Source organism: Taurulus bubalis, assembly GCF_910589615.1.
Source record: "Taurulus bubalis genome assembly, chromosome: 4".
NCBI lineage: Eukaryota > Metazoa > Chordata > Actinopteri > Perciformes > Cottidae > Taurulus > Taurulus bubalis.
In genome coordinates, this window is record NC_136592.1 from 4025078 (window position 1) to 4051349 (window position 26272).

Consider the following 26272-nt stretch of genomic DNA (forward strand, 5'->3'; position numbering starts at 1 on the left):
AAAAATGGTTCCAACATTTTATCAGTCATGTAAAGAAAAAACGAGTCGTTTCCATTTCATTTTGGCAATAAATATTTCAATAATTCTCTCTAGAATGAAAATATCAAACCTCAGCAGGATGTTTGTTGTATCACTTTGACTTGATTTTTATCCCCTCGTTCTTTTCTATTTCAAGATTTAGTGCCTTTTTTGGACGGTAGACTGTTCTGTAATCGCTATGTGGAAGATCTGCATATGCCTTTTGTTACTTTTTCATCTGTTGGATAAACCTTATGTTATTTTTAAAAGGTGTTTTTATTGATATTCTATTTACAAGGGAATAAAAAGTGATCCGAGTCCATGTCTTGGTTTGTTTTTGTCCGACTGTGTGCCATCCCACTGAGCGTACGAGGTCAGACGACCGCAGACGGCGCTGAATACTTTGTTTCACATCTCATACGATAAATATTCAGCTAGAGTAGCAACAGTTATGTTTTTGAAGAAAAGGATCTGACGCAAAACACATTTTGAAATGTGAAATACCCCAAACTGTTAAACCAGTTATTAACACTTCCCCTTTAGAGCTGCTACGAGTTCAAGTAAAGTAAAACTCAAAACGCTGCATCAGCTCCTGAAAATAATAAACTATTTGAAATCTTCCTTTTATTTTTTCCTTACCAGATTACTGTTCAGATGATGATTAAAAAAAAAGAGGAAATTATAAATGTATTATAATACATGTTTATTCTTTGGATTGCAGCATAGAATTACAGAAAACAATTAAATTAATCAAAACCCAAACTTGTGCTCAGATTTGTCTTTTTATAAGTCTTAATATGCGCATATACACACACGCACGCACACACACACACGCACACACACACACACACACACACACACACAGAACGACCACTCACACAATGACACATCAAGGCAAACCCGCCGCCACAGAATCAACAGTAGCAACGGACAACTAATAAAGATTAGTCTGATGATGATGATGATGATGTAATACTGTTGACCCGGCAGCTTTCTGGAGGCTCTTCTCTGCAGGACATGACTCAGCACGCTCCTCAGCCTCCCACCGTTACTCAGCTCAGTTACAGGCGACTGCTGGTACCGAGGACATTTGAATGCAACATTGCTTTGATACCAAACTGCCTTTTGAAAAAAAAAAAAGAAAAAAAAAAAACACCAAGACGAGAAGTCGTATCTAAATCCCCGGCTGATGAAATAATCTGTTATTGCAACAAAAAGAAAAGCTGCAACAGGGCTGCGTCGCCAGACGGCCACGTACCACTCGTCTGTTTCCTAAGATGTGAGAACACAGCGGTGAACTGAGGGCAGCCAACTCTGTCAGCTTAAGAAAAAGAAAAAGAAAGAAAAGGCCTCGGGGAAGAAGTTGGCAGAACACTCTGGAAAGGCGAGAAAGAGGTAGTAACAAATAAAACACTCTCTACCAAGGCAGGAAAAGGGGTAGTAGTTGTGGTGCCTGTCAAAAATAAAACATTTCAAATCAAGCCGGCTACTTTTCTGCAGGTAAAATGTTTTTTAAAAACAGACCTCAGATCTGGTCTCGCTGCTGTGGGGCAGTGGTGGGCTGTACGTCCACTGATTCCGATGATGTCATGGTGGTGTATAAAATTCCCTGTGTGGAAGTCACCAGGCAGTAATATAATACAGGAGCGGAAATCAGTGAGAAACGTATTCCCGAAGTCCCTTTGAAGTCTTTTTAAAACCAGGCGGCAGCTATGAAGACAACGCTGCTCCGTCTTTAAAAAGGTTTTCATGTTATTTTTGGAATGAATAATAAGTGTCATAGTACAGCAGTGGGGTGTTTCGCTGAAGGCCACATCGGGGCAGAGGAGCTCCACACCGCTTCTCCCACAGAGCGACCGGAAACACAACCAGAGGTGAATGAAGCGTTTAAAAAAAACACATTCTGAGGGGAAGGTTGAAACAGATAAATAGGAACATGATGGAACACAAATCGCATCAATAAAAGTTTAACGGGATGTGGTTCTTTAGGGTTGATACGGTCACATAAATAACACTTCTGGCTTTTGCTCTAATCTCTACAGTGGCAGACATGGAGGCCACTGAATCACACGTTACATCATCAGAGTAGAACAGTCATCTTCTCTTTTTACAGTTCCTTATTGAAATGGCTGCCGAGCGTCACACTTAATCTGATGAAGTAATGCACGTACGATGCTGCAAACTGAGGGGAGATGATATGTGCCGGAGCTTAGCGGGGTTGTGCAAATTAACTGAAGCGTCGTCGATATGAAAGGAACTCGGTCACGTGGTTTTCCTGGAGGCACGGACGCATACGAGGGACATCCAGAAGCCTGAAGTGATCTCAAACCCCTAGAGCAGTGCGGAGCCGAGACCAGGACGGGAGAGTCCGCCGGCCACAGTCACCTCTCACCTCAGGTGGGTCGAGGGAAGTGGCAGCTGGTGGTCATTTTCCCGTCTTGGCAGGAACTCGCAGACATAACTGAGTCTCACAAACACACACTCACAGGCACACACACACACACACACGAGTCCAACCTACAAACCACTTCCCAATTCGCCAACTAATAACCTACCAGAGCGCCACCAGTAGAAACCGACCAACCACAGGGCCGCTGTGTCAAACACAGGGATTGGACCTAAACTAGTCTCCTCTTCCTCTTCCGAGGTGCAGGAGCTTTTTACTGCCAGCTCATCTTCAAGGCTCACAAAAAGTGCCTCATTTTCAGGATCTTTTTTTTGTTTTTACCGCTTCATGTTAAAAACCGAACCCAAGAGCTGACTTTTAGCTTCTCCGTCTGGGGAAAAAAAAGAAAGAAGGGAACTAAACTGCTGGAATCCCAACCTAGTACACAGTAAGAGATACAGAGCGTTAGAGAAATCAACCGATTCATTTACAGGTAGATTTTACAAATGCTAATAGCAGCAATTTTCATGGAATCATTTGTGCAATATTTATCAAGAAGAAAAAAAAAGGCGATCAATTTTCATGCGATAAATGCATGTGTACAAGCATTTAAATATAAATAGTAAAATTCAGAGATGTATCCGATACAAGACAACGACGTGCACGGCGTCCTCCGGATGATGTGGTCGTAGGTCTGCGTCATCGCGACAAAAATATGTCTGCGTCATCATAAAAAACGCGTATAATAATAATAATAATAATAATAATAATAATAATAGTAATAGGTATCGCAGTGTATCGCCGGTCCACGTTCCTCGTGAATTGGTGGGAGACATTGAAGTCTGTGCACAGCGGTGCTGTGCTGCTGAAGCTTTCCCCACAAATTAACAGAGAAAAGGTCACAAATGTGACGAGTGCCTCCGGAATGTGATGCTCATTAGGAAAATCTTTTTTAATTTATTTTTCTATCCCAAAGTCTGCCACATCATCTTGTATTTCCTCCAACAGACGTGCCAGGGAAAGTCCAGTCAGAACCGCTTTCCTGCTCGTTCTCCCAGTTCATCTTCTCCCGTTTGGAATTTAATAAAAAAAAAAAAAATAGACCTTTTTAAAAACAGATAAAATGCAAAGACGCAAACCAATTCTCTTCCCGAGCGATAAAATCCCCAGCAGAGCGATAAAATCCCCAGCAGAGCTTCTGCGCGACCATCTCACTTTCTTCTCCTCAACACACACATACACGTCCCCACCGAAAACACCGCAGCGCTGCAGCGCCCCCTGGTGTCCAACACGCCGCCACGGCGGGCAGACGGCCGTCCCTTTGGGTGCAAGAACCGACGGCCACCAGATCGAGAACGGTCCGGAGACTCACGTCCTCGACCACCGTTCCCACGCCGCCGGTTGGCCCGCCTGCCTCTCGTCCCGCTCACATACAGACGCTTCTTCTCAACGCCTCCAGTGCAAAATCGACTTTTAAAGCCTCCCAGTACCAGCAACTTGCTCCCATAGTGGCTTCGTCCCGCAAAAGGACACAACTTTTCCTGCCTCACACGTATAGTCTTCAACATCGACACGACTACAACAATATGAACTTATATGTGCACACAGGGCAACACTGTACAACATTTACACACACACACACACACACACACACACACACACACACACACACCTCCTCGTCCTTTTCCCCCCTCTGCGGTCCCTGAGATCACCTCACACCTCGCACAAGGCATTCTCCTCAACGCAAACACGGATATAAATAAAAGAGACCATAGGAATGCAAACCGAGCCATGGTGAAGGCACATTCTGGGAGCATCTATTCAAAAAGAAAAACAGGAGTCCAGGAGCCGGAGACGAGTCTCAAACAGATAGTCACAGAGTTCAGTCCGTGGGCGGAGCCGAGGGTTGTGGCCTCAGGGCGGAGACGTCGTATCCAGGGATGCAGACGCAGTGCGGTGTGGGACTGCCTTGAGTGAGTCACTCTGGCACCAAATATATAAAAGAAAATAATCCTAATTTGTTCCATTTTTGTCAAAAGCGCATGATAGTGAGACATGAAAGGATAACAAATGCAAAGAATCTATTAAATATTCATTGAAGCTATGACTACGAATAATATAATTGTTTTTCTTCTATTGTGGAAGAAAAACAAAAATGCAAATTATAATTAGCCAATATCCGAGTGGAAAATGTGTGTGTTTTGTTTAAATATATCTTCTCAGAAGTGAACTAGCATCCCTGGATATCAGCCCAGAATGCATCCCCTCGCCCGCAGAGCTCCGACACGCCGAGGACTTCCATTCACGCTCAGCAGTCTTCCCATTGACTGCCATTCATTTAGCATTTTCTTCCCACATGATAAATAGTCCTTCCACGGACCTGTATATATGCTGCATAGTCAGCTTCCTTGCATTCGCTCTGTACGGTCTCTTCATTGTCTTTATTCTACTTTTCCATCCATTGCTTGTGAATGGATGCAGCGAGTGTCTCTTTAAACGATAGGAGCGTCGGCAGTGTGTCAGTTCTGATGTTTGAGCCGGTTGCATAGCTGGGAGGAAGAGGAAGAAGAGGAAGAAGAGGAGGGCTGTGGGGAGTTCACCTCTCCCATCCGGTCTCAACTGCTCCAGGACTTGCGGTTCTCCCCCCGGCGGGAAACAATGGCTTCCCCTCGCAGCACGGGGACGTGGGCCGGAGCGGCGAGGTCTCCCGCGCGCCGGCCGGTCCGGTCGCGGCTGGAGAGCCGGTCCGGGCGAACCAGGACCCCGTACCCCGGTCTGCAGTGGAAGTAACGCTGACCTCCGACCGAACCGTCATTTTTACCTGCGGGGAAGAAAACAAAAAAGGAGGCCATCAGCGGCAGCCGGGATGTCGTTTAGAAAGAAGAATACTGTGGTCCACTGAGCTCCACCAATCAAAAGGCAGAACGTTAACAAGGGAGCCAATCATGGCAAATCAAAAGTCAGGGTTCATACACATTATGATCCATGACTTTAAACCAAATTTCCATGAACAAACATTTTGTGAAATCTGGGTGTAAACATGAAAAAATTAGTAAATGTAGTACTAAACTACTTTAAACTAACAATGAGAACACAAAGCATACAGTAAACCTTAAATGACAAATTAATGAGACAATAGTTTTATTAAAAGAATAAACATTTATATAGATGCCTGTATGTATGACTTTTCCAGGTTTTCCATGACCGTAAGAACCCTGAAAAGTACAAAACTACGGTGTACTCTTTTACTGTCAAAACACTGTGCTCGAGGTGTGGTTTCTCATGTATTCACGCGAGTTACGTGTAGTGGCCCTTTAATTGTGCACTTACCTACAGGGGTGTCCAGCTCCACCCCCACCCAAACTCCTTCAGCGAACTGCGTCACGCCCACGTAGCGCACCGTCCCGGCCTTATTGCTTCCTACTGTAACACACGCCCCGTCTGTCAGCCAATCGGGCAGAACGTCGTCCCGGCTGCGCTCGTCATCGTCCATAAAGATCTCCAGCCTCTCAAAGCCCCCTCCTCCTCCTCCTCTTCCTCCTCCATCTTCTCCTCCTCCTCCTGAGTGTTCTGAAGTGCCGTTGTTGTGATTGGCTGAGCTGTGGGAGGCGGGCGGAGCGACGGCAGCCGTCTTGGTGCCACACTGAGAAGGAGAGGTTACAACATCGTTCCTGTCAGCGCCCTGCTGCTGCTGCTGGGGGTTTGTGGGTAATGCGGCCGCCTCGGCAGCCAGGAGAGAGGAAGACGAGGAGGAGGGTTGGAGGACGTCAGACAGGGTAACCGTAGAAACACTACTGGAGAAGTAGCCGCTTGATGACTGGCTGAGGGGGCTGAGGGGGGTGATGTCATGCGGGTCATGCACAGGAAGAGGCGGGACCTCCGGGAACTCTGCCCGTCTGTCTTTGGCCGGGGGCCGAAGAACCGCAGTCTACAGGAAGCCAACGGTTGCCACGGGAACAGAGGGACAGACGAGAGCATGCGAGGCAAAACAACAGAACAAAAATCAACAATAATAATAATAAACTTCCCCAAAAATGTTAGTCACCCTTTGGACCAATCAGGTGCTCCTAAATCTCTGGTCTGTTATGTGCAGCATGAACACATTGACTTGTGCAGCCACAAAAAGAACGCAGTCGCCCTCTGGGCTAATGAGTAAATACATGAAAAGGTCTTTGGAACAAAGCCTCAACCCACCCATCCACACACACACACACACACACACACACCCACACCCCCACACGGCAGCAGATCAGGAACCAATTGAGGAAGCAGAACAGTTGGTGAAAGGCGTTTGTAAGTAACTCAGTATGTGTTCTAAAGTTAGAAACGGGTTGTCAATCAATTTTGTTGTTTTTGTTGCATGTTTTTTGTCTGCAGTAAACAAAATGGATTTGGTTTCCTGTTTTGAGATATGGTGCTTTTATTTTGAAGGCGGAAAACAGAAGTTGCATAGTGCACAGTTCAATGTCTAAAGCTACGGTTTATACGGTTAATTTTGGATACAAATTAGATAAACGGTATGAGCCATCCCCCGAAGAGGCACAAGGTTAGTTTAAGTTGGAATAATTGTAATAACTGTATGTTTTAAGGTAGTTAGCATAAGTGTTGGCTACGTATGTATGCTATTAATGCTAGATGAGTAAGCTAACATGCTAATTTTTTGTGTGCCTTACACAGTTCTTACGTTGGTTATGGAATGAATAAACACATTAAAAATCATCAGTCAAAGTACAAGACCGTCTGTCGAAGATGGGAGTATTTCCCAGGCAGAGAGGGTCTAACAGAAAGATGCGCTACGATCCATACTGTGGACCAGAATACAGGATCATCTCAGCCTCTGCTGATCCATCGTCTCCGTCAGTCCCCCGGTATTGATGGGGGAGGGCGGGCAGCAGTCATAAATATCTGCAGCGACGCTCTAACGCAGTGTGGCAGCAGACAATTTATGTCCAGAAGGACCCCAGACTGCGGTCAGTGTTGTGCAGCTTGAATATGACTGTGTCAGATGGATTAAAGCTGCAGTGTTTCATAATTTCATCCAATTACAGATAAACAAAAAGCTAAGGATGTTTGGCACAAATCAATACCCATATTGATCAAATTTAATTGTTACATAAAATCACGACCCAACCACAGAATCTCACCGCGTCGGCTTTCACTCGACTGTCGTCTCCTCCTGACGTCACGATGCGAGGGACATGCTGCCGGTGACAACACACAAGGTCATGACACGGCAACACATGCACACCTTGCTGCCACAGCTGGACTTTTTTTTAACCAGTCTAATCATAATTTACTGCTAATTATAGACTTGATATTTTTAATGTGTGAGGCTAACTGGGTCCCAGCTCTGCTGACCTGCTGGTTGTGTGGCGACGGTCTCAGCTCCTTCTTTTCGTCACGAGCTGGAAACAGAGACTTGAGCAGTTTGGGCATCTGAGGGACCAGCGCCTTAACTGAAAGATAAGAGGCAGCAAGTCCTGAGCGACCTGGGGGAAGGGGAGTGAGGAGGTGAGAGAGGAAGAGGAGGAGGAGGAGGAGGAGGAGGAGGGGGAGGAGCCAGAGGAGAGGAGAGGAGGAGGAGAGAGGAGAGGAGGAGCCAGAGGAGAGGAGAGGAGGAGCCAGAGGTGGTGAGAGAGGAGGAGCCAGAGGAGGTGAGAGAGGAGGAGGAGGAGGAGCCAGAGGAGAGGAGAGAGGAGGAGGAGGAGCCAGAGGAGAGGAGAGCAGGTGTGGGAGGTAGAGATGTGAAAGATTAAGAGAAAGTTGAAAGCAGGTCCAGGAAATGGCCCAAAAAAAACCCAACAACACAGTGATAGACTGACAGAAGAAGACAGCCGGCAATAAGACACACTGATGGTTGATTTGGCAATTACAATGTTAAGAGAAATATTAATTCTGTTCATTTTGTGAACGGAATTAATCTAAAGCACGTCACAATCACAGGAAATCACTTTGAAACAGAATATATTCAGACGGCTGATTACACGGAAAAGCTTCGGTAATGACCACGAGGAAGTAGGGAAGAGGTTGGCAGCACTGCGTTCGTTAGATGAAATGGATGCAAGCGGCACCAAAAGGAGCAGGTGGGGAGAGACACATGACTTTTGCCGGGGAGAAAGGGAACAGAGCAGTGGGACCCAGCATTTAGTAACATAAACAATGACACAAGGATATGGAGTCTCATGATGAAGATCACAGTCTTACTGAGAACCAGCATGGAGTAGAAATGGATGAACTCGTTAAGGAGAGAAGGGTGAGATAACTGGGAGGAGAGGAACAAGGGAAGTATGCGAGAGGAGAGAGTAGCGGCAGGAGGTTTACCTTGCTCTGGCTCCTGGTTCTGCGGGGGCGACATGCCGAAGGAAGTCTGCGACGAAGACAGGGAGGTGGAGTAGGTGGAAGGGGAGGAGGCGGGCCGGGGGAGGGTGCGGTAAAACTGTGAAGGCATAAAGATATCCTGCTGACTCTCCCATCGACCCTGAGACACAAACGGGCAGAGAGACGGAAGGACATTGGTTGGAAAATGTGTTATTCAGTTACATCGTATTCAAACTCATCAGTCTGACCGGCTGCTATTGAGTCAACATGTAGAGGCAGGAAGCAAATAGTGTTACCTTGTCGTCCAGGCAGGTTGTGGACAGGTCTTGTCTACTTCCAGACAGCTGAGGATGGATGGACAGAGAGAGAGTATATTATATCGTACTTATTTAAAATGATCCTGCAGTGTATTATAGTGGCATAACATGTGTGTTTTACCCTGTGGACAGAAGGAGAACTGATGCTCCGTCTGTTGCTCTTCCCTCTGCTAGACAGTTGCTCCTTCACTGCCACCTCCTACAGCACACACACATTTTAATGCTCTCTTGAAAAGTACAAAGTGTAAAAAGAACTTACAACTTTTATGAATGTAATAATGCAGCAAGCCATGCATCTTCTAGGCTGCTGTGTGTTAAACCGTCACATATTCTCCTTTCGATCTAACTTCTATCGACTTGAGGGATTCTATCTCGACCAGTTTCGTCTCTGACCTGTCTGAGTCTATCCAGAGTCAGGATGTTCTCCAGACTGAGGACACTGCGGAGGTATTTCTCAATCGCGGCCTCGTCGTCAGCTGACTCGCTGTTGTGTGCGCTGGCGGCGAGGTTAGCCAGCATCTCCCTGTCCTCTGACCCAGGGGCGTCCTGATGGGACAAAAACATCCTAAAATCCACCCAGCTGAAAGCTGAAAGGCAAAACACGAGATGCCTGATAACACCCCACATTCCTCACCCCGGGGATGTTGGAGACCACCTCGAAGGTGACCCCGCAGCCCGGTATGGTGCTGCGGGTGGACATCCTTCTGAGAAAGTTGTGTGCAAAACCCTGGCGGCCCGGGTTGACGTTGACGCAGATCCTCTTCCTCAGGACCAGCTGCATGTCGGCGGGGTGGCTGAGCTGCACCACCACTCGAATCGTCAGGTAAACCCGCTGCTCCGGCCACGCGCCCCCACGACTGAGCTGGGGACACTCGTGGACGGTAGAGTCCCACGACGCCTCTGCTTTGACCTGCAGGGGGTCGACAAACACACTTAGTTAATGACACGGCTTCCCAAGCGGGCGTCCTCGGTGGCGGGGAAATACATCGTCGTCCTCACCTCGCCGTCGTAGTGTTTGACGATCTGTAGGTCAAAGAAGTCGTCCTCGTCCTCTCCACTCAGGGTGGCGTCCCAACCTCCGGCCTCGGGAACCTCAAACTGCTCTTGAGAGCTGAAGTCGTCAGCTGGGGAAATAAAGCCAGCAGAAAACGTTGCCAATCAGCCAGCGAGTAGAAGAAAGAACACGTGAGCCGGCATATTGTATTTAGCAAATAAGTGCCATACGTTTGAGGTTGAGGAAGAGGACCGGAATATGAGTCTCCATGCCGGGCAGAGGAACCCTGTGAAGTGAAACACAGGCAGATCAACATACTTGTCTGTGAGGGAGAGAGGCCTTCACGAGGAAATATTCATGAGAGCGCACACGCATCCTGCCGTGTGTCATACCATTCAGCGGGCGCTCCAGGAATGCCGCTGCCAGCAGAGGGCACCATGACAGCGTTTCTCTCCTCCGTCAGAGTCAAGCGCCACTCCAGCAGCTGGGCCTCCCTCTCCATGTCGTCCTCTGTCTTTCCTGTGCACACAACAACACTCACACATGTAACACTTTCTACCCTGAAAGACACCACACAACTCAAAGAGAGGGCATCATTTGTTTGTAATGTGGAAGCTTGTTTTTAATGAATGTTTGTATACTTATGTGTGTGTTACCTGCTTTGCTGACCAGGTTCTGCAGGTGCTGGTCAAGGTACTCCTGTCTCTTGGTGAGAGCAGCTAACCACTGCCGCCGCAGACGCTCCAGGTCTCCTTCCTGCGCAACAAAGCAGTCAGTAAATCAACTTTGGCTTCAGTTCACTTGGAAGTCAATTTAGGACTAGAGCTGTATTCGACTGATCTACCTGATAGCTGTCCATCTCATCTCCTTCCTGTTCTGCTGCTGCCGTGATCTCCACACAACCCACCGACACTGCGAGCAGTATTTCTGCTATCAGAGGCATGGTGCCCGAGTCCTGTACCGAGTGCACGTCCACCTGGATTCGCCTCGACTGACCCTGGAGAGGAGGAGCAGGACACCGACGTTCAGAACGTATTTAGAAGCTGTCTTTTCAGCGGACGTTTGCTAGTCCCACCTGCTGCGATCAAGTCGACTGTGCGTCGGCTTTGCTCCTACCTGCCGAAGCTGGAAGATCCCCCCGGTCTGCACGTCCCTAGCAGGAACCACTTCCACCGGGACAAATTCTCCGTTCTCGTTTATCTCCAGGATTTGAATCCACAGCTCCAGGCGACGCGTTACCTCACTCCACCTGCGAAAAGAAGCACCGTCAGCACATCTGGGCAACCACCAGCGCATCGGTTTTCCGTAATTTACCGGAGGGCAAAAGGGGAATGCGAAAAGCCAAAAGGTGACCGTTTACCGGTCTCGCAGTGTGCGCGTCTTGGCCTGGATGATGCTGAGGTCCCACAGGGCGGGGTTTCTTCCTGCATCCGCCTGTCTGTGTCCAAATACCTCGATGGCAACTGCCCCTTCAGTCAGGTATTCGATGAAATCCTCCGTCACCGACACTGCCACCTCCTACAGGACCAAAGAGAGATCAGTCGTACACCAACAACTTATAAATGACACCACCCTTTAGAGAAATATCAGCTTTCCAGCTCCCTATGTGTGAGTTTAACACAACGACGACTACAGTGACCTCCCTCCTCCCTCCCAGGCGTCACCTTGCAGCTGTCAAACACCACCATGCAGTGTGGGTCCTTGGTGCTGGGCGACGAGGACGCTGGGTCTACTTCAGGAGCCACGATGATGGGCTCCGGCTGGTCCCAGAATGAATATTGACAGAAGACGAAGTTGGACAGGTACTGGGGAAGACCAGTGGCCTGCAGGATCTTAATCTGTAGCGGGAACACGGGTCAAAACTCATTTCAAAACAAACTCCAGAATGTTCTGCAGGACTGTGCAGATCCTCCTGGAAGGATTTGAAACCCAAGTCTGAATCCCAGAGACAGTGTACTTCTCCCTGTCTTACCATGCAGACCAGTTTGCGATCCTGCACTTCAGTGTCTTGATTGTTGTCGGGTTCATCTCCTCCGGCCATGTTGTCCTCTAATCCCCCTCCAACCCTCACCACCTCCACGTGAAGACGTCCCGCCACCTGAGAGGAGACGGGGAAACGTTATAAAACACCTTTAGCCCCAATCCTACATTGGTCTGCGAATGAAAGTTGATCAACTCCAAAGCTAGTCATCCACCATTTGGAGTTGTGAAAATCAAGCTGAAATGTATTTAAACATTTCTAATTGTTTTGCCATCATCATTCTGGCAACATGATTACATTACATTCATGTTTTACGTCTGACAACCATGATGATCCAGAAATTAAAAGACTGTTGATCTCAATGGAAGTCACTATGGGAGTCACAGAAGAACAGGAGCAGCTGCTTGAAATTTAGAAACCACGTCAGAAACTACATTAAAGAAATGTATAACACACCAAGTCTGGAGGCTCCATCTCCCGAGCTCTGATTCCTTATCGATTCCCTTTTTTATGACAGAGAGATGGAGGAATCACATCGATAACCAAAAGGTCTGGGACGACCTACCTCCCCCTTCTGGTTGATGATGGGAATAGCGTACTGCATCTTGACGTCGTAGAAGAGGCAGGAAAGGAAGACGTTTGCGACGCCGATCAGACTGTGGTTTTCCTGCTCGTCAAAGAACGGGTCCGCTCGACGGAAATACGAGCGCATCACCTGAACGAGGAAATGAGGAGAATGTGGAATATAACACAGGAAAACTTTGTTTTACTGAAATGCGAGTTTCAGCATATCTTAACCACAAGTCAGACTCAGCAGTGCTCGTCGCGTATGATTCCATAAGCTCACGTCCTCATTTCTCACTAAGCAGTCGTTTACGGTGCTCTCGCTTGTGATCGTGTACTTCTGCTTAAAGACAGTGATGTCCTAGTGACCTGGCAGGGTTACTTGTAAAGGGTTTATTGTAAAGCCTCACATGGCAAATGTGTGGAGTATACTCACAGGGTTGTCCTGGTGATGGAGCTGGTAGTCCTGCCACTCTTGGTAGAGTTCTCTCATGTCAACCAGACGGTTCTCCATCTTCTCCAGACTCCAGATCTGCTTCCCTCGACACCGCCGTCGAACCTGAATCGCTGGTTCACTGAGCACTGAGTCCCTCTACACACACACACACACACACACACACACACACACACACACACACACACACACATTTGAGAATTGCCTGTGTTAAAAACAGATGACAGGGAAATCTGTGCAAGTGCAAGTGTCTACATGCTGTGTGTGAGAGAGCGAGACCTTGCGGTTTGCGTTGAGGTTGTCTGATGGGATTTGCAGAGTGACTCTGTACTCTGTGTGTCGCTCCAGCTCCTCGGAGATGAAACAGGCTTCTTGCACCAGGAGGTTTGCTCTCACTATCTGCTCCCTCAAGCGCCGCAGACTCCTGACCAACACCGCCTCCCTGGAGGAGGAGCGGAGGGGGAGGGAGGAGGGGAGACGGAGGCGAGGGGGAGGGAATGGAACGAGGTGGTGTTGAGTTTGCATTTATATCCAAATGAACATAAAGAAATAAAAAAGAATTCGGCGGGTGCACTCGAACCTTTCCTCATTCCACTGCTTCAGTCTGCTCTGAGCGCTGGTGGAATGACTCATCCCTCCCATGCTGAGTCTCTCCAGGCTGCGGTAGTGAGACTGCTGTCCTGAACCCGGCTGGCCGGACGCCGGCCCTCCAGAGGGGCCGGTCGACAGGCGGTCCGGGTTCAGCTTCTTGCGGAGCTGCTGGAGTTCCTGCTCGTACACTTGTCTCTGCCGCTCCAGAGCGGAGCGCTTCTCCTCCTCATGCTGCCGCTCCAGAGATTGTAGGACTGCTTGCATGGGGTCTGACGGGACAACGTAGAGGAGTCAGGAGACTAAACTAATGCTCTGTCAATGCAGTGGAGAGATCCTTAACGCCTCCTCACCATTATTGCCCAGGGCCTTCATCATGACCTCCGTCTGGGCGAACTCGTAGGAGAAGCTGACTTCACTGGACACTTCGCTGGCTGTGTCCCCATCCGCATCCAGCTGCTCACTGCTGCCGCTGTTCTTCATCACGCCACCCTCCCCCTCCTCGTCCTCAGCTCCCCGAGAGCGCCGCTTAGGCAGGTTGATCCTGCAAGCAGGGTGTCCAGTTAATCGGATAATCAGCGATATGTGGTATATTTTTAAAATGGTGCTATAATTATAATCCGTCCTGGTACAGAAAATGTTGCACGGACGTAACTGAAATTTGAGATGCATAGAAGAACGGTGTGTTTTTAAATAAGAACGCTAATAAATTGAGTAATTATTTACATTGAAGAAAGCTTTACATATAGGAGGTGCAAGTTATGTCAAATGTATGATGAATAATATTTCTTGTGTGTACAGGCTGGGAAAACAGAAACCAACCAAATATTGAGTAATATTGGATCAATTACCTGAAGAAGTGGTTGTTTCCCCAGAAGATTCTGTCGCCATGATGAAGCTGCAGAGCACTGGTCACTGGAGAACCATTAACACATGTCCTGTAAACACAAAACAGACAGCAATGACATCATGATTCACCGTTTACGACTGATGTCTCCATTGGTAAAACAACTCCAAACCGTGGCTGCAGGTCCTTATCCCCCCATACACACTCAGACGTTGGGGTCCGTGACGTCGGCGTTACTTACCGAGCGTTGCGGTAGGGACTGAGGACGACCGCTGAGTCCGCGGCGATGTCGATGACGCAGTGCTCTGCCTGGATCCCCATGCCGCACAGCTGGATGTCCTGAGAGTCCGCTGAGCCAACCTTTGTGTGTTCCTGAACGGAAGCAGCAGGGATGGACAATATAATGTACTAGACATGTCATGTCTACTGGATTAAACAGTCTTGTTATACATCTTTAATCTGTTTATCTGAGACCCTCAGCTCCTTTAAACCCAGATTGACTTTTCTGTTTGCTGTTGCCTTTAATTAAACCAGATTAAATTGCTGCATCTCACTACTTGCATTGTATTTCTTAAACTGCACTGCAACATTTATTCAATTTTTATTTAGCTTTTTGACTGTTTTAATGCTTTCTCTCTGCATTATGTTTTGATGCTTTTATGTGAAGCACTTTGAATCACCTTGTTGTTTAATGTACAAATAAACTTGACTTGACCAATTTAAGACCAGCTCAATTTAGTTTTCTTAAAAGCAGTTTTGTGCTTTGGGTATAATTCCTGTCTTGAGGCCTCCTACTACACAGAACACTGTTTTCCACTGTCAGCCAGATGACAACTGAATCCTGCGAAGCCAGTTTGCTATGGAAATGAAACTTCAGTAGCTTTGCAGTTATGAAGATTTGAGTTGAGACCTAATGTTTTAACCGTGAAGATGGATTGATAATTGTGTGAAACACAAGAATTGAGTTCACTTTTTGTGACAATATTGCTTGGTATCCTGTGTGTACCTTCAGATAGTACACCAGCAGTTCGTTGAGGGCGGGGTCGGCGTTAAGGTTGACAAGAAAACTCTTATCGTCGCCAACTTTAATCCCTGAAGACTGGAGAGAAATACCCAGACTCTCCAACTGCTTCTGGCGCTCCTGCAAAAACAGACAGAGACTGTGTAATCCAATTTATAATTTTCTTTTTTTTTTAAACCAAATGTAGTGATTATGTATTGTAGCTCAATACATTTAGTTTAATGACCACATTCCCACCTGTGCAACCTCTTCTGTTTTGCGAAGCTTCTGCTCCCACGTGATGGTCATCTCCTGAATCAACTTTTCGGACTCTTCCAGGCGGTCCTTCAGCTCAGGAGCCTTCAAAGACTGGGGAGGAACAGATAATACGGCCAATGAGAGTATGCACAAGCAGAGACTTCTAAACGCTGATTTCTAGGATTATGAAGATCTCCCACCTCTGCCTGAGTCAGTTGTACTCGCAGTTTCTCTACTTCCTCCCGGAGTTCCCTGATGATGCGAGCATTGGGGTCCTCGTTGACCACCGCGTGGTTGACGATGCTCTTCGCTCGGTCCGCATAGCGCAGCGTCGACAGCGTCTCCTCGTAGTTGTCGGCTGCTGGACTCACGGTTGCAACCATCGCCGTGCGACTGTTGCCGCCCAGACAGTCCTGGAGGAGGAGGAGACAGGAAAGAGACATGAAGGGAAATTATAAAGACAATAAAGAACATGCACTGGGAAATGTCTCCAGTCCATGGTGGACGTGTTAATCGTGTCCGCACCTTCAGCAGCCACGTCAGAACCGAGTCTCTGTACGGAACAAACTTGTTCTTGTTCTTGGCTGTTCCCTGTTCAGCTAGCGCCGAGATCACAAGGCCCAGCGTGGTGAGAGACCTGACAAACACACAAGAACACTCAAATTAACTTTTGATGTATCCGTTTAACGGTTGATATCGGTATGTCCCCCGTGTGTTGGGATTATCTGAAAATCAAGCTTGTTTTTAGGGTTTTTTCTAGACAGATGAAAGTAAAGCTGCTGTAGTTGGGCAACAAATTCACCAAAAAATTATTAAAAAGAAAAACGGTTTATATGCTTTCTTTCACATGCACAGCTTTAAATGCAAATTGCCCCAAAAAATAAAATAAAAGCGTCTCAAGCGGCATATGACAACAATCTGTGGTGAGAACAAAATGGCTTGTGAAAGGAAACAATACTGCGAGAGACAAAACATCTGTGAGACAATTTATGGGGTAAAGACTGGAATAAACAGCCTGATCGGGTGGTAAACAACTCCATCATGGGTTTGTGTGTCTGTGGTGAACTGCTTTTGCGTACTTGTTGATGTTGCTTCCCTCCTTCAGTCGTTCCCCGGCCGCTCCCGTCTTTGCTGCTCGCTCGCTCCCAGCCAAGTCGACCAGACTCAACCGGCTCACCTTCTCCCCGCTCGTCTGCAGAGAAAGAGACACAGACTGATTATCGTCTCATTTTCTACAGTGTATTAAACTGCAAAAATTACAACTTGCATATTTTTTTATTATTTCAAACATTAATGCCCAACCCTACTTTCCATTAAAAAGAAAAGTGATTTTGCGGATGATTGTTCGATTTTTCTGTCAACATTTTTGTCCACACGAGACTGCTTTCAACTTGCCAATTCTGCCCAGAGAGACCGCTTTAACACTTGCACAACTGGTAGGAATGAACATTAGGCAATATTTTCCTCAATGAATTACACCCTCCACCCCCGTTGGCTGGATGGATGTGCAGCTTCAACACCGGCCTTGAAGCATGACACATGGGTTGATGGATTTTCATTACTGTCTATTGAAAAATCTCAACCAGCTGATGTTCCGGTCTAGGACGTACAAACGACTTGGCGCCGCGGTCCGTGACATTAAGAAGAGCGGTATCGAACATCCACATCTGACACATGGCTCATTAATCACCAAGGAGACACTGCAGCATCAAGGCAACCCCTGCTGGGGGTTCAGCAGCTTTCAACCGAGCGTTTCTCTGATTTGCCAGCATGACGGCAACAGACAATCCAGGAATAAACAACAAGAAAGCTCCTCGGCGTCTTTGCTCCGGTTCGGCTGGACTCCGTCGTCGGCCCTCGTTCAGACCTTCTCTCTGCCGCTCTCACATTCTTGTGATTCTGCTACACTTTGATTTCTCATCTTTCAGTCTCTTGTTGACGGGTTCCTTCTCCCGGGCTGCTGAAGGTGCGGATATCCCATTGCCATCTCTCCTGGGACAGACCCGGTCCTGACAGGGCAGCAGCTGACAGGGTTGTATGCTAACACCTGATCTTCACCTGGCTGCGGCCCAGCAGAGCGTCTACAGCCGGCCTGTTCAGCCGCAGTGCGTCTGGGAAGTGCAAGCCTTCGCTCAGCCAGTGTGGGATATGTCGACTGAGAAGCGTTGGTAAAACATGTCTGGTGTTCAGGCTTTCACCGCCAGGCGTCTTTTTAATAAGACTCCAAATGGAAAGAGTTTTCCTAGTAACGTCAGACAAACAATGAGGTGCCTGACATTTCTCAGATCCTGTGAGATTTCCCTACTTGTTGAGGAAACCGATTTCCTCCTACACACTCATGCCTCCATTTAATCAATCTGGATTCCACACTTCTTCTGCTATCTTCTTGTGGTGTGACCTTTGCAAAAAGATGTCAAAATAAACTGACTGAAAACACGTGTTTTTATTTTTAGATAAGAATCCTTGTGGAGCTCAAGATAGTAAATCTTAGAGAGAAAAACGTTGCCGACTAAAATTAGTCACGACTACTGGACAAGAGGCTGTAAGACACACAAACTTCCCTTTGTTTCATACAAGAAACTCATTACATGAAATCTAAAAAGCTTCAGGTGGAGCTGTGTGTGGAAAGGTGGGTTGTGTGTGCGTGACTGTCACTGTGTCACATTTTGAGTTTCCATTGTATTGTGAAAACAAAAGAATGAGTTTGATCGTAAAAACAGACGGAAGATAAAGTAATTGCACAGCTCACATCTGCGCAAAACCTGAATCCTGCAAAGACCTGGTCATAAGACTAAATGATAACGATCAACTTCAACTACACTGATACAGATCAGCCTCACACCAGCACCAGAGTAACACTAATTATTAAAACAACAAGAGATTTCCATCCGTGACGGAGCAAATTAAATCCCAAAATAGACCATTTTTATCATTCTAAAACTAGGACCCGTGACTGTAAACCCATATTGGAAGCGAAGCTGGTGAATGTGAACACCAGTATGTACAGTTGGAAGCTACAAAATTATCAACTGACGCATTTGGTTAAATAAGAAAAGGTCAATTAAAATAATCACAGCTCCTTATTGCAATTACCAATGACTGGATTCTAACATACAGTGCCAGGTCCTGTTACCTGCTGGTGCCAGACCTTTAAATAATTACCAGTGAACCACTTTCTTTTCAATGTGCATGTCTCTACAGTTTTGTTAATTGCGTACAGTATGCAGACACCCTTTGTCCTATTCAATTCATAATATCTAGCTGGCTGATGAAATAAGAGACGAGGAGGAAATACCAGCCGCTGAGGCATTTTCCTTTCTTAGCGAGGGATTCGTGAAACCATGAGAGACGATGCCTGGGTCAGTAACCAGGTCAGCAGCTTTAAGGTCCCAGCACAGAGCAAGTGTCAGGGCATCAATACGCTGCAGGTGGGAAACAATCTAGTAGATGATGTCATGGGGGGGAAGAAAAAAAAAAGGGAGGAAAAAAACCCCAAACATTCCTTTTTGAACACTCAACTACATCACGCTTTGGTGTTGAGGATTCAGCAAAGCAGAGAACGAAACAGCAAACAACTGAGAGGTGGCAGCAAACGGGGCCAAAGTTCAAACTGACTGAACTTTGAGTCTTTGGTTGACAAGTCTGAGCAGGACACGCTACTGAAAGGCAATCCTGTAACGAGCGTCAGAATGACTCATCCGATGAGTTTGCTACCAGTCACAGGTAGCGTGTTGCTTTTTCAACCCGTCCCTTCATCACTGTTCCTCATCTGGACTGAGCCTTTAGACCAGTGGTTCTAAACCTGGGTTCGATCGAACCCCAGGGGTTCGGTGAGTCACTCTCAGGGGTTCGGCAGGGGTCAAGACACACACACACACACACACACACACACACACACACACACACACACACACACACACACACACACACACACACACACACACACACACACACACAAGCCCGGTTCACACTAGCAATGTCGGGCCGCAACGCACAATTTTTCTTCTTTTCGTCACATTGATTTGCAGTAAATATTCATTGAGTTATGTTTTTGTGTGAAATTCATGTTTTGTTAATTTTGGTCTTAATTTGGTTCATTTTGTGCACTAACAAAATATATACCTATGTTTTGAAGAAATCATATTTTATTTTCCCAATTACAAAGGGTTCGGTGAATGCACTGATGAAGCTTGCAGGGTTCAGTACCTCCAATAAGGTTAAGAACCACTGCTTTAGAGCACATATGAGCTCCGATGCTGTGAGCATTAAAAACACAAGATGGCCTGCGTATAATTAAAGCGCAACTGAACTCTACAACTACAACAAAGCATGCAACCAATGCTTGTGTTCATTACTGATTAATCTAGTAATGATTTCATTGATTAATTCATGACTCTTTTAGTCCAAAATAAGTCAGAAAAGTCATTCATATTACTTGTTTTGTCCGAACAACAATACAAAATCCCAAATATGTAAACAAAAAATATGAAATTCTGTATAGGAAAAAAGCAGGATTTATCTTTGCTAAACACCAAATTAAGATAAGTATTTGGTTGTTTTCATTTACACTGGGGCTTCCACACGGTTTCTCACTGCCCATCAACTGTCGTTAAAAAGCATACTTTTTATTTTAGTATGTTGAATAAAGACAATAAAATAAAGCAGTAAAGAACAGACTCATCCAGACACAGGATGTGATTCACAGACTACGTATTATCAGCCTGATGAAGCTACCGACTGACTGACCAACGTAGTGACTGACTGTGGGTGTGCCGTGAAAGCGGAGCCGACTGTATCAGCTGACTAACTCACGCCTTTGAATTATTAACAGGAGTCGCTGGTGGGTGAAGTTTATCTGGAAATAAGAGCAAGGAGCAGGAGAGCCCAAGTGGGTCAGTGAGGATGGAGAGTCATTAGGCTCTTTTCCCAGAGTGCCCGGTCAGACAGCTGAGCTGACATCATCCCGTTGTGTAACTACCTTTCCCTCCGTTGGCGGCAGGCGGGTGATTGATACCAGACACTTTTTTCGCCCAGCCAAGTGTACACAATTACACCTACACTTCTGTTCTGGTACAGATTAAAAAAAAAAATGTCTGGAATATGTTGACAGACACTATAAATCAAAAGAAGAAGAAAAATAAAACTGCCAAATCCCAGATGTAGCAGATGGATTCTGGGGCAAAAGGAGGAGGGAGGGAACGTCTGATGATGTGCAATCTAGAATAACCTTGTAGGACACCGAGGTGTGGAGGGGACACACTGAGAAAGGATGGACTTCTTCTTTCAGAATGCCGATGCAACTTCTGCACAATAGAAAGTAAGCCAGTGGCCACTGAGGTCCGGCCACCGTGTGCGTTATCTCTTACCCCAGACCCCAAGTCTTTCAGCGTGTGCGTGAGGATGATGTTGAAGACGCCGTGCGATCGACTGCTCTCCTCATTCATGTTGGTAGCGGCGACGGTCCGAGACTTATTCCCCTCCGACATCAGAGACTCAATGTCCTGGCGGAGCAAAATAAATCAAACAATAAATACATATGCTTTACCCCTGTGGAATAACATACAGTCAATTTGGTGGGCTTCAATGCCCGTTTATGTATTTAGTGACTCCTTCAATTGGCGAAGAGTTTGGGTCTGGAATACAATATAAATAATTAATAAATCATTATTACTGGCCCCTTTCCAGTGTGTTTGGTAAACCATTTACTAAGAAGACCGCTGCCATCATGCCGTTACAAATCCTCAAAGTTTAAAGATCAAAGTAAGAAGAAATGCAAGTCTGATGCGCCTCTCACTTCTGTGTCTGCTGGACGCAGAAGTGAGAGTGGCGGCAAGGATTCAACACAGCATGTAGCTGTCAATAAACCATAAAGATACTTAAATGTTTACCTTGTAGCAGGCCACAGCTAGTCGAGACAGGCCGTCCACGTAGGGACCCAAAACTTTATGTTCCCTCACCTTCAGAGTTTGTTTTCCCCTGGACAAAAAAAATAAATAATACAGACTCAAATTACTATTCATCTGATGCATTAGCAGGAGTGTCAATAGAGGCTCAGCTGGTTCCCCCAGTTCATAGGGACTCTCTGACCCCTGATTCAAACTTGCTCCGGGCCTCACAGCTCCATCATTCTCTGCTCCACGGCAAAGCCCATAAGGCTGTCAGATGGTCTGCTTCTCTTTGGCCCCTTTCACTGAGGTTAAAGGTCACAGAGTGAGGGAGGGTCAACGGTCATGCAGTCTGGGGCAGCAGACGCAGGCCTGTGCTCCTGATTTACTGCCGACCTGCTGGAGATGAACTGGACTCGGTCAGAGTGATCTTTTCATCCACTGACAGCTGGTACCAGAATCCACCAGCAACTTCCTCCAGTTCTACAACCAACTGGAGGTTAAAAAGACTCCAGACACTGGTTGTTCACCCACAAAGTAGAGCAACTTACCAGAGACGGATTTACTTATATTGAAGGTTGATGCCCCCCGTCATGACTAAAAACTATAAGCAATCTTACAGACATATTGTATATGTCATATATATACATTATACATTACACAGAGAGAAAAGGTCAAGGTCATACCCTTTTGGGTCGAGCAGATCTCGAACCTTCTCGTTGTAGATCTCCATGTAGGAAACCTCAACGGTGAAGCACTCCTCCTCCCGCTGTTCCTTCTGGGTTCGCTCAAACAGAGCGCTGCACAGCCGCGGGATCAGACCCGGCTGGTCCCCCGAACCCATCATGGTGTACGACTTCCCCGAACCTGGTAACCCCACACACACACACACACACAGAGACACACACAGACGGTGTCACCAGGGACAGGTCGTTGGGAATGGGAAGATGGCAGCTGATGCAAAACTTTGAGAAATCGCAGTCAAGCTAGTCTTGCCATTTCCACTGAGTCATTAAATATTAAAACAACAAGTGGCCCCTACATTGAGTACAAGAATGCAATATAAGAAAATTCAATAAAACAAATATCAATAACGACCAGCATGCCTTGGCTTTGTCGTACATGTGTAGATTCAATTATAGGTTTATTATTGAGGTCGGACTTGAAGGTGGTGCTGCACTGGACTGATTTATATAGATTTTAAGTTTTGTCCTTTGTGTTTATATACATAAGATGAGCAGAATTTGAAAACCATCTTTGAGTAAAAAAAGATGCCACTCCAACTAAAACATTAAGTTGAATTAAAACCTCTTCAGTGTCAGAAACCTGGAACATTCTAACCATAATTTCTTTAGACACTGGAGTCTATCAAGATGGAGTGAAAACAGATATCTAAGCCGTATGCACAACATCGCTGAGGTGTGTTTGGGTTCTTGCAACATGTTCTTGGTCTTTCATGCCTCTACAGTTCTGCTTTAGTTTAAAACGGCTTTTGAGCTTCGGTATTTGGTTGATAGCGTAGAGCACAGAGGCTGTCCAAGCTTCCTGCTGCAACACATCGACACGGACACTCCCCTCTTAATCACGATGCAAAAAGATTCACATCATGTTGGCAACAGAAGAGTGAGTCGTCTCACGGTTAATTACCAGTTTGTCCATAGGCAAAGATACAGGCGTTGTAGCCCTGGAAGGCGTTGTGGAGAAGACTTTCCCCAAGGCACTGGAAGACCACCTCCTGACCTGCACGCACACACACACACACACACACACACACACACACACACACACACACACACACACACACACACACACAGAGAGTAATTGTATTTCTTTGTGAATGTTGAACTGAACCCTTCCGTTTTAGTGAAAACATTTTAAAACTTTAAATACTGTGTAGAGTGGATCACTTCATGAACTAACCAGCAAATCTCTCCTTATCGGTCTCATCCATGGACCAGAAACAGTAATCGTAGGCAAAGACCTGGGGAGAGAAACACGGCGCAGCATGAGACACACATGTCGACTGTAGCGCAGCAATCTTAACGTTTAAAAACCTATTTCACCGTTGACTTGCCATACAGGTTTTGGTAAATCGTCCATAAATATATGAAACTGGAGCTTTCATCCATTTGTAGCTTGACTATGAATAGATTTGTTTTAATTGGCAGTCAACTGGGAATTAGGATGTAGATATTATCCATCTTTCCAGTTTCAAAATGTTTGATTTTATTGACTTTCAGAAACAACGTTGGATATAGATTATTTGTGCAACATCGCGTACTTGTTTGATTTAATTGTCTTTCAGAAACAAAAAGGAAAAAAGTTGGATAGAAATTTGTTTTTGTTTTTCAACTTTGTGGAACAGAGTACTTTACGTGTAATGTGGTTTATGGGTTCGGGTACTTGGGGAATTTTTCAAATAATAGAAAAAAGCTGACAGTGAAGTGAACCTCCGTACAGCCAAAGACAAATATAATAAGTTAAACGAGACCCTTCTGCAATTCTTTTTTACAAATCATGACTTTGCGTCGCTGCCTGGGCGGCTGCTCCCGAGTCACAAACTTGAGTCGGTGAAATACAGCGGCTTTGTACCCAGTGATGATTCACAGCCGCGGACTAAGCTCAGTCTTAAAAGTGTGTGTGCATGTGTGCGCGTGTGTGTTGTTACCTTGGACTGATTCCTGTTGATGTTGGGTGGGTCAAGGTCCACGGCAGCATGTGGAGAGATAGGAAGATGACATTTAGTGGACATGTTACAGAAGGTGCAGTACATTAAGCAAATTCAATATGCTTTTCACACCGCAGTTGACCTTGGACACACACACACACACACACACACACACACACACACACACACAGTTTCATAACAGCAACTTTTAACATCGTATTTAGTAGCCTAAACTCCGCAAACTGGAGGCGTACCGTGCTGTGGGGCAGGGACAGCAAGCCAACTGCAGACCGAGAATAGAAATTATTTATCAACACTTTTATTTTGTTGGTTTTTTTAGACAAAGAGAGGGAAAAGGACATAAAGAGCAATAAAGACACGGGTGAGCAGAGACACAATGAAAGACAAAAGGCCGAGATAGAGCCGCCGGCCCGGGCTCAGTCACTTTACCACACATTTAAGTCATTATCAGCCGTGTGTGGGAGTAGCTTGTTTACTTCTTGTTTGTTTAAAAACCAAAATGTCAAACCAACTTCCTAGGGGATTTGGTAAGGGTGTGCATCTGTGGGTGTTAGGGTAGGACCGGGGTACATATCTAAATAAATTAAAAAAGCTTCTGGGACTGTGTTAGGAATTGTGTGTGTGTGTGTGTGTGTGCGCGTGTGGGCATGTGTGTAGGGGGTTGGTAGTGAAGTTGGCAGAGGGTTGGGTAGCGTGTGGTGGAATCAGACGGTGCTGTGGACAGATTACTGGGTCGAAGCCATGCTCAGCGATGAACAGGCACTCTGATGTATAAAAATAAATTGACATTTAAAAAAAGACAGCGGGATTGGCCCCAATATCTGTGATATTTTACAGGAAAAAAACGGAGGAAATATATCACAAGCAGACATTTACACGACACACAGCCATGTCAGAATTTACTGAGTTTAGCCAACAGCCATGTCCTTTGAAACTGATCTGATCTCTGCATATGAGGAACGAATCCAGACCAGGCTAATCCATTTGAATAAGTAAGAAATAACCTAAAGTTGCAAAAAGATTCTTTGTAGAACACAGAGCAATATGCCACCTGTAAATTACAAGAGTGGCTGGTCTATAATCATACTGACTCGCACATATTTGGGACCCTGGTCCAACATTAATTACCATTAATTGAATTTCAACATCCAAAACACTGAGTCGGCGGCAACCTATTCCACATCAATCTGCTTTTAAACTGGGGATTCAACCTACTGGACATATTTATTATCCAAGGACAATCAACACAGCGCAATATTAGCTCAATAAAGACAGTGATACTTCTTTACTGTGCTTTGGGAATAGACAAGAGAAACATACCCATAAGAGAAATGACAACAACATCCACAAAACAAATGCTGCTCAGTTGACACATTTCAGAGTTAAAACCATGATGACTTCTGATGATGATAATCATCACAACATTGTCCATAGAATATATCTTACCTGTCAAATATTTTAAAATGGAGCTGTCTGTAACATATCTACTTCCAGCATGTAGTTGGTAGCACTAAAGAGTGACAGGGTTTCTAGTTGGTTATTTTCTGCGTCATGAGCCAACAATTAACTTCCGCTAATGTCATGTCAATTCCTTGTCAAATTTGAATAAAACTAACTGACACGCTTTCTCGTGACTGAATTGTCATTGGGGCATTAATGTCAGCCTTTGGGTCACTGCGTTAATCAAAGAAGAGCTTTCTGCAATATGACAACGACCCGAGGGAACAAAAGCCATAACAATGGCAGTTATAACAAAGGCTGCAGTGCTCGGATTCATTTCTTTCTGATTTATAAAAATCCTCTCCTGTCGGGCGCTTCTATGGAAACATATACACCAAAGTTAGGCTCTTCTTTCCTCTTCCTTCTGCTCCAGCCTTCCTCAGAGCTAAAAGCCTGACCCGACACTGCATTATCAAACCTTGACCCCGAGCTACGTCACAAAAATGTCTCAGACTCGCTCAGGAACACACACA

The 26272-nt window shown here is 46.0% G+C and overlaps 1 protein-coding gene across 1 annotated transcript in view; it reads right to left on the bottom strand.

Moving 5' to 3' along the window:
- Positions 1-5019: 5019 nt before the first annotated feature.
- Positions 5020-26272, bottom strand: part of kif13ba (kinesin family member 13Ba) — a gene marked incomplete at both ends in the record, with an annotated part of 33576 nt that continues 12323 nt past the window's right edge. Inside the window, 36 exons of the mRNA XM_079216987.1 lie at positions 5020-5225; positions 5735-6332; positions 7549-7605; positions 7763-7893; positions 8726-8882; positions 9019-9066; positions 9161-9238; positions 9433-9585; positions 9674-9949; positions 10039-10163; positions 10264-10319; positions 10426-10552; positions 10690-10789; positions 10878-11030; positions 11150-11282; positions 11394-11551; positions 11698-11871; positions 12006-12131; positions 12580-12729; positions 13015-13170; positions 13312-13474; positions 13613-13892; positions 13974-14164; positions 14472-14558; positions 14709-14839; positions 15474-15608; positions 15726-15836; positions 15926-16138; positions 16251-16362; positions 16805-16917; positions 21092-21226; positions 21614-21701; positions 22297-22477; positions 23258-23350; positions 23531-23591; positions 24279-24291. Of these exons, the coding sequence (XP_079073113.1) occupies positions 5020-5225; positions 5735-6332; positions 7549-7605; positions 7763-7893; positions 8726-8882; positions 9019-9066; positions 9161-9238; positions 9433-9585; positions 9674-9949; positions 10039-10163; positions 10264-10319; positions 10426-10552; positions 10690-10789; positions 10878-11030; positions 11150-11282; positions 11394-11551; positions 11698-11871; positions 12006-12131; positions 12580-12729; positions 13015-13170; positions 13312-13474; positions 13613-13892; positions 13974-14164; positions 14472-14558; positions 14709-14839; positions 15474-15608; positions 15726-15836; positions 15926-16138; positions 16251-16362; positions 16805-16917; positions 21092-21226; positions 21614-21701; positions 22297-22477; positions 23258-23350; positions 23531-23591; positions 24279-24291 (5269 nt within the window). The remainder of the gene's footprint in view (positions 5226-5734; positions 6333-7548; positions 7606-7762; positions 7894-8725; positions 8883-9018; positions 9067-9160; positions 9239-9432; positions 9586-9673; positions 9950-10038; positions 10164-10263; positions 10320-10425; positions 10553-10689; positions 10790-10877; positions 11031-11149; positions 11283-11393; positions 11552-11697; positions 11872-12005; positions 12132-12579; positions 12730-13014; positions 13171-13311; positions 13475-13612; positions 13893-13973; positions 14165-14471; positions 14559-14708; positions 14840-15473; positions 15609-15725; positions 15837-15925; positions 16139-16250; positions 16363-16804; positions 16918-21091; positions 21227-21613; positions 21702-22296; positions 22478-23257; positions 23351-23530; positions 23592-24278; positions 24292-26272) is intronic.